The sequence below is a fragment of the Branchiostoma floridae genome, chromosome 4, assembly GCF_000003815.2.
Source record: "Branchiostoma floridae strain S238N-H82 chromosome 4, Bfl_VNyyK, whole genome shotgun sequence".
NCBI classification, from domain to species: domain Eukaryota; kingdom Metazoa; phylum Chordata; class Leptocardii; order Amphioxiformes; family Branchiostomatidae; genus Branchiostoma; species Branchiostoma floridae.
The window spans coordinates 15,433,477-15,442,356 of record NC_049982.1 but is presented as its reverse complement, the minus strand read 5'-3'; the positions used below and the strand labels follow the sequence as shown (position 1 = coordinate 15,442,356).

Genomic DNA, 8,880 nt, shown 5'->3' with positions numbered 1-8,880 from the left:
TGTTTGATGTTTGTCCTTACCCCACTCCAGGCATGGCACCATTGCTGGTCCCAGTGCAGTGGTATTGATTCCAGGACTCTTTGTTCTGTTTGGGCTGCTGTTGGCCTGCTGTGGTTGGAAACCACGGAGAAACCATTCCGACAAATGGTCACTGTCCTCAAAGTTGGGTGCAGGGTTCCTGTGTGTGTGAGTCTGATTGTTGTTTATCTAACCTGTAGGCATTGAGTGAATTTTTTACCCAATTGGGTTCCACATAATTTCACAATGTTTATGGTATTGAGGACATTTCCAGTCCTTAGCCTTTGTTTGATGTACAGTATAAATATATCTAGTAAGTGTATTGAAGTGATTGTCAAGTTGCTTGTGTTCACTTCCACAGGTCAGTGACCTGGTACTTTATGTTTTCCCTGGTGATCTGTCTGCTGTCCACTGTGCTGGTGCTGGTGGGGATGAACATGTCTGTGGTGTGTGACTCAGTCCTGGACCTCACACTGTTTGACAAGGTATGTAGAGGTAGATGGACATAGTCTTTGCTGGTATAGTGTTGTGTGTTTTATGTTGTGCAGTGTTGGAGATCTGTTAGTCCTTGCTTAGCGTTTGGAACATTTGAGTCAAGAATGATAGCTGTTCACAGCTCAGAATGATGTTGTTTCCTAAGTACATTATATAAGCAGGCAGAATTTTGATTAGCTTCTTCTTCTTACAACAAACTCAGCTTGTGGATAACCCAGACAACTTTGGTGGCGACTTCATCGTGGCAAAACTTCTCCTTGGAAATGGGTCCATCCCTCTTACTACACGGGGTATCATTGAGTGAGAAACATGCCTTATGAGAACCTTCTGTTCATGTTTTCTGTTTGAATGTTATGTTTTCTCCATGACAGACATTTTTTATCCTGGTGATAATCTCTATTGCCTACCATAAAGGGCAAAATTACCTTACAGTGCTTGGTTGTTGTAAAAAATAGAGCAAATGTTTTCTTCCCCCTCCTGGACAGCTTTGACAGGTGGCTGTTGAGGGATTTTCTCATCAGTTGTATTCCTATATAATTGTTTGTCTCTTGATTGAATAGTATTCTCCATCATTCATTTCTTTTGACTTTGTGGTATTTTTGGAAATCATTTGTTGTAGCGAAGCCTTTTATTTTTGCCTCAACAGCGTTATTCATTCTCATTGACCTATGTGTTTGGTCAAAACAGTTGATTGGAATACAGCCTTACATTAAAATAATACTGTAAAAAATAACAGTATAACTGCCTGGAAGGAGGCCAGTATGGGATTCTCTTGTATGGAAAAATGGCTCTGGCTCATCCTTTTCAAATCTACATTATCTATGAGATGTCTGGAGTATTTTCTAAATCTCGAATCTGTTACTACAATGTAGTATCTTCCTTGTTATTGTACCCCCTTTCAATTCTTCCTGATCTGTCCATAGCAACAGTTATAACACTGCATTCTGTGGTTATAACTCATCCATGTCTCAGGGGCTGCCGACAAGACAAAGCTGCTTATGAAGTTCTGAAGCTTGATGCCACCTTTGACTTTAGCAGCCAAATATCAGAACTGGTTAACTTTACGTCGGTAAGCACTGTTTTACATGACAAATTAAGTTTGATAGGGAATAGAAGACCTCGGCATGGTAGTCAAGTTATCATAAGCTTTTCACTGCTCTCTAACCCCATAGTTAAAAAGTATACATTTTGTGCCAAAACTTCAGCATAAAGGTGTGATAGTTGTGACCAAATTTTAATTTTTTGAAAATCTTCCTAAATTTTCTTTAAGAATTATCTTTAGTTTTGCAAACTTTTCAAATTGTTCATCTCATCAGACTAGAAGCCTTATCCATTTGACAAGCACATTTTCTGCTACAAAACACACATGTATTTCAGATGACACCAGACCTGTCCCCTGTCTACGACCAGTTGAACACAACCTTGGCTGAGGTGGACCTGAACCTGGACACCTCAGATCTGTCCAGCACACACAGCTCACTGGGCTTGATCATGGGCCAGATGGACTTATCAACCTTCCAGAATAATGTTAGGCCATTTCACCATTTTGCAAATAGACCTCCAGTGTTATCTACATGTACAATGTTTATGTTAGGCCATTTCACCATTTTGCAACTAGACCAGCCATACCAACATGTATATGTTATAGCTAGTTGGTTTACTCCACCAGTGATTATGTTGTGGATCATCACGTGACCCTGTCCACCTTTATGGTTCCGTGAGAATGTTGTAACACCCGTCTTCTCCGCAATTGCTGCACACGTCTTATATAAATGGTGCAGAAGCATGTTTAGAGTTTTTTCAAATTCAGTAACTGCATAGCATTGTGCACAATGCAACATGGACTTTCTGACATTTCTGCCGTACCTTTGGCCTTTATCAGGATGACTGACCCACTTCTTTTGAACATAAGACATGCAGACATGTGACTTGAGATTTAGGTGAAAGGTGCCCAGACTGTGCTGCTCTGTTCAGAGGTGCCCAGAGTAACATCAGGGTGGATTGTATGTGGCAAGCTACCTTTTGACAGGGATCTTATCTATTTGATGGGGGATTTGGGCCAAGATTTAGACTTACATTTTGTATTACTAAGCAGATGACAATAGCAATATCAATAGGATGACAAATTTTTTTGGGACAATATATACACAACCTCATGGTGCACACCAGTGGATAGCACATATAAAGCTGTTTTTCTGTGCTGTTGTAACATACATTGATATGGTTGATATTGATCTCCGTAGATACATACCATCATGGACAGTGTGTCTCCTCTAAACGCTTCGACTCAGGCTGACCAGGCTGCTGATGCCATACAACCACATGATGCGGTGAGGAATATGGGAATGCTTGAAGCCTGTTTGATCAAATTTGTGATGATTTTATTTGTGTGCTATACATGCATACAAAGTTGGATATACTAAGCTATTATAAATAAAGGTTGAATAGGAAAATGTGCATAAAATGCCAACATTTGGTGTAGATTTTGGAATTACAATATGACTGTAGGTTATTTTCCATAGATGACAATGTTTCTATCTCCAGGATCTTGCAGCTGACCTGAGAGAGGTTTCCTCTGACCTGTCTGACCTTCAGTCTCTGGTCACACTTCAACTGGATCCACTCATTGTAATAAACTACAACCTCACCATTTTGATACTTTCATCTATTAGAAAAAAAAATTCAAATTATTAAAGCAGCTTTCCATATCAAAGTACATATAAGATTGCAGCAAGGGCTTTAGTGTAAATTTAAGATCATACTGTCTGGCTAACAATAACAGCATTTTGTTAGTAACATAATGGCCATTCAATATAGGTAACAGCAGTATTGTAGCAATATTTATGACTTTATTATATTCATTTAGAATAATCATGACTCCTTTGATGATCAGCCTTCCTTTCCAGGCATCGTTTGGTGTTAGCATCACATCAGTGAATGAAAGCATCAATGCAGTACAAGTAAGAGTCCTCAACATCTTTTTCACATTGTGTTGTAACTTTTGTTTGGAGTCTATTTTCCTTTTGACTGCTGGACTGACCAAATTTTCCCACGTGCACCATCAACCCAAGTTCTTGTGGTGATATACTCCCTACTGGCAAGTAATACACACAGTCCTTGTTTCCAACTCAACTCTGGATTCCAAATTTTCCTTTTCCAATGTTATGTAATTATGTCACCTGGGGTTTTTGTCATATTATCTGTCATACCCATCCATTCTGCCATTTTACAAAATTAAATGTGCCATACTTAACTTTTGCCATTCTTGTCCCCAGACCAATGTGGCTGGTTCTATCTCTGCAGTGGATGCCCTATCTAACCTGGTCCAGGACAGTGCAATGACCTTACTGACCCAGGTACTCTTACAGCTTTGACATGTTTGTTTTTTCCTTGATAGGCCTATGAAATAAAACCAAAATGAAGAATAATTTGTTTTTGAATTTTTTAAGCCTAAAGATAACTACTTCTTTTGATTTCTTGTCCATTACTTCTCAATATGCATCAATCTCTTTGACACAGAATGTAGGTTGAACTTTTTAGTTATAATATTTCAGGGCATTGATGATGTTGTATCGCGTCTGACTGGATATGGCACACAACTTGTGGATGAAGGTGTGCGGCGTGTGCAGGAGGATGTGGGCAGGTGTCAGATACTCAGCAACATCTTTGATGCAGTGGTCGGAGTCATCTGTGTGTACTTGGAGAAGGACTTGTGAGTACAAAGACGGGAACATGGAGAGAGCCAGGGCACTAAGTGACACTAGTCCTCTCACAAGTTTTGTATAGAGATGACAAGTAATAAAGAATAGTGACATTGTCTCTTTAATAGGTTGTATCTTGCTAAAACCCTAAAAAACTTAAAACCTTTCAAAAACCTTAATACCAAAGCAGTTTCTTTAGTCAAAAGCACCTGTTTGTAGTTATCACTCACTCACACTCAGAGTGAGTGACTTGTTGGTAGTTATACCTTTTGTCCATTATGTATCTCTGTCCTTGGTGCTGAATGGACATAACATGAATACTTCTGTACGTTTTAGTAATCCTCATTGTGATGGATGTCCTGCTGTCTGGCTGCTTTAGCTTTATACTGCAGAAATCAGAGACCTTTTTTATTATCCTGTTTGTCAGAATTCTCTGTGGTTGTCCTTTGCCATTGTGGTGGCCTGTCTGGTGCCCAGCATCGTGTTGAGTGTGCGGCTGGGGAAGTACTACCGTCGTGTGCTGCACCCTGCTGAAGAAGAAGCGATCAGGTACATTGAGACGTACGCACAGGATTATGTTGTCTTCTACTGTGCAATTATCCAGGCCTCGACTAGGAGGCAACATATCTGGACCAAAGCCAAATTGACCATTCTTTATCTGGACTTATAAAGTGTAGAAAGTTTGGCTCTTGAAATTTTTCTGTTTATACTCACATTTACACATATCTATGTAATCTGTGTACCTTTAGATGGCAGTCGGGGATGCCCATACCACTATCAGGGGTTAGTGGCTACTACCGCCGCTTGTCGTCAAGCTTAGGACTAAGAAACAACCGGATTGAGCAACACCGGGCACCGTGCGTACATAGATAACGGATGTTTCATAATGATAACTGGGATAGAATTACGGGTACTTTCTTTTACTCCAAATCAGCCACATTTTTAGGTGATTTAAATGACTTGTCGGGCAGTGATCTCTGTCCTTGGTGCTGATAGGTCTTTTTTTCAGCTATGGTTACTCATAATATTGATAAAATACGAGAGGATGACATATATGACATTCAGATAACTGGCCATGCTTGTCTGAAGTCCCTTTATCTCTGATACCTACCAGGGAGATGGACTCTGTGATTTAGGCTGGCTCAGTGCATTAATGGCTACAGATGTAAGTAAAACATTGGACTTACAATCTTACAGCAGACCTGGACTCAAAATGTACATCTCTTACACATTGTACGGTGATGTAAGTCAAACTTTTGCTACCATTTTAGCTACTATCATTATTGCTCTGTAAATAGAGTCAACTAGCTGCTACTGTTAAGGAGAATGCCGAGTTATCACACAATAAAAAAAGAATGACACATTGTGATCATTTGGCTGATCTAAGTAGAAGTAAATCACTTCTTTCATGGCCCCCTTGCTTCCATTTTCTTTGATTTTGCTTTCATTCCATTTCCAGGCCTGGCAGTGGTGCCCTGACATCCCAATATGCGGCTGATCCAGGGGCTGACTGGTGAGAAGATCAGACTGACTCATGAGCAGCCTAGCCAGCCAGCAAACCCATCTCATAAACTTAACATTGAATTTTGTAAGATACATTTTTTGAGAAATATTAGTGAAAAGTACCTAGTACAGTGAAAACTGTCCGAGCAACCACCTGGCGCAGGCAACCACCTGCCGTCAGAGGACACTTTGAAATAGTCCCGTCCATTTTTACATGACCCCCTCCAAAGCAACCACCTGTCTTCCCCAACTGTCCGAGCAACCACCTGGCGCAGGCAACCACCTGCCGTCAGAGGACACTTTGAAATAGTCCCGCCCATTTTTACATGACCCCCTCCAAAGCAACCACCTGTCTTCCCCAACCAGCAACCACTTTTTTACAGTCCCAAAGGGGCATTCAACCTGCCTATACCAACCAAAAACAGTTAGCAGCCATTTTTTATAGGCAGAATTATGTGAGCACAGTTACCCTGGACTTTGAGACTTCTTTTCCTTATGTAAGTGAATACCAGTCAATCATATTACCAATGTGCACCATGCAAAATGGTTATCAGTGAGAATTTTGACATACTGATAATTGAAAGCACTTGTTTGGGTTGTTCAAGGAAATAGACAACTATAAAACAAACCATGTTTGATTGTTAGACAAACTCAGCTCTGATTGTTAAACAATGGTTTCTTGAACCTTGTTTACATAAGAGTATGGAGATTAAAAACTGTGTGCATCTCTTATAAATATGTTTCCTGGGAACTAATTGAAAGGTGTATATCATGCAAACCGTATCATTATTTTTTTTTGCCAACCAACCAACTTGTCGGGAGCAACCACCTGTCCTCAGCAACCATTTTTGCTCGGTCCCTTGAGTGGTTGCTCAGGAAAGGTTTGACTGTAGTTGTTTTGAACATTTCCACAGAAAAGTGAAAACAAAACTAGTACAGTGTTATTGAAGGATATAGACTATTTAAGCAATGTTTAACTCTGTGGACTGTTTGAAAAGTACATCATACAGCTTTCAGTTGAGAAGTTTGTTGTTTTCGCTGTTCAAATGTTTTTTTTTTTTCTAAAATCCTGCCATTCTAAGAATAGGCGTGTCCAATACTTGACTATCTTGTGTAGTTTGTGCCAAAGGGACCATTAAGGATCTGTGTAGTTATTGTACAAATTAAAGCTACTCGGATCAGCCTGTAATTTTGGTGAAATGGCTGTTCTAGTTCTGTAGAACGATCATATATTCCAGATGTTCTGATTGCATGTTCTATTTTGTCCCATGTTGACTATCTTAGAATTCCTATTATCATTCCATTATTTGTTTCAAATAAAAGTTAAATGGACTAAATGTATTTCTACATATGAACTAAAGCCAGGTTTTAACGAGCACCTACTAGATGTAAGTAAGTACTAGAAAATGGTGACTTTGTATATTGGTAAGGCCGTTGGTACAACTTTGTAAGCCAATTTTGCCCTGGTTGAAAGTTTAAGAAGTACTCTCCCTTTCTCATGTATTTTTGTCTGTCTTGCATTACTGTGTTTACTTTACCGATGAAGAGCGCCTATTGTGTGAGTGTAGCAGTGTGTAAAACCCTTTTGATAATCGTGCGCAGTGTAACATCTAAAATACGTGTGCTGCTGAGCAGTAGACAGAACTGGTCGTTCCGGTCGCTACAGTCTCAAAGCGCAATGTGGAGTGTTTGGTTTGACCCGGGCGAGGCAGTTGCCAGAAGCGTGTTAGATATTATACACGCTGAAACGACTGGGTCAGATTTAGGGGGTGTGACATTCCAGCTTTGCCACGATGTCGTCTGAAATCTTAAAGGACATCAGCGACGAGTTCTTGGAGTGCCAGGTCTGTTTCCGGACGTACAGCCGACCCAAGCTGCTCGGCTGCTTGCACACCTTCTGTGAGACCTGTTTATCGGACCACGTGCCCGAAGGGACGTCTGAAATCACGTGCCCTTCATGCTCACAGACAACCCCCCTCCCCCAAGATGGCGTGTCCCGACTGAAGGACGACTCCTTCATATCAAATCTTGTGGCGACTGTTGGTGCGAAGAAGAGGGTGATAGAAGGGACAGGGAATATTCCGTGCGAAGGTTGTGAGGACAAAAAGACGGCAACTTCACGATGCGTCGTCTGCAACGACTTCTTGTGCAGGAGCTGCGTCACCGCCCACCGCAAGATGAAGGTCTTCAGAGGTCACCTTGTCGTCAGTTTCGACGACATGAAGAAGGGTCTGTTCGATGAGTCTACTGAGCTGAAGAACGGCCCGACCTGCGACATCCACGAGGGGGAGAAGATACGGTTCTTCTGCAAGACGTGTGAGATACCGGTCTGCCACAACTGCACGGTCCTGGACCACAGTCTCCCCAAGCACGAGATCAGCAGGCTGAAGTCCACGTCAGAGGACCTTCGGCGGGATATTCTGCATCACATCAACGAAGCGACCCGCCACAAAAGCATCTTAGACCGCAAATCACACGACTTGGAAAGGAAGAAAGCCGATTTCCACAAGAAACATGAAGAAATCTGTCATCGGCTAGAAAAGAAGTTTGAAGAGTTGGCGCAACACATCGACCAGCTCAAACAGAAAGCGCTGGAGATGACGAATACCAAGGCCGCCATCAAGATGAAAGAGATGGACACCATGAAAGAAAAAGTCGACTCCTACAGATCCAGACTCAGCAGTGGCTGCACCTACGCGGAGAACATTCTGACCAGAGGTTCTGACGCGGAAGTCGCCGCGGCATTTCACCAGATGAGGGAGAGTTTAAGTGAGGGAGTGAGGTGCTCGCGCCGGACGGAGCAGTACGTCCCTGACCTGACCACGGTCTGGGCAGATGTGTACGAGATGGAGCTCAACAGGCTGCTGGAAGAAGTCAGAGAGGTTCTGTGGAGGGAGGACGGTAAGAAATCTCGTCTCCATGGCTGTGTGTGCTTATCACTTTCTATTTTTAAAACATTTTGTTCTTTGAATAGTATTATAAGGGTGGTGATAGCAGTACAAATGTACCAAAATGTATTTACCCTCTAATACATTGCAATTTAGACGAGATCGCAGAGATGGTGCAGCGGACGGAAGGGACGTTCAAGTTCACGGTGGAAAACTTCACGTCTCTCCAGGACACCGCCAGCAGGCCAACCTTCTTCTTCAACAACTTCCTAATG

General features: G+C 41.8%; 1 protein-coding gene across 1 annotated transcript; it reads left to right on the top strand.

Annotated features, from left to right (window-relative positions):
- Nucleotides 1-4,718: 4,718 nt before the first annotated feature.
- LOC118412819 (E3 ubiquitin-protein ligase TRIM56-like) lies at nt 4,719-8,874 on the top strand (the record flags this gene model as incomplete). The annotated part of the gene is made up of 5 exons (XM_035815857.1): nt 4,719-4,763; nt 4,964-5,071; nt 5,329-5,379; nt 5,674-8,618; nt 8,762-8,874. Coding segments are annotated over exons 4-5 (1,221 nt in total), but the record flags the coding sequence as incomplete, so codon positions are not given.
- Nucleotides 8,875-8,880: the final 6 nt, after the last annotated feature.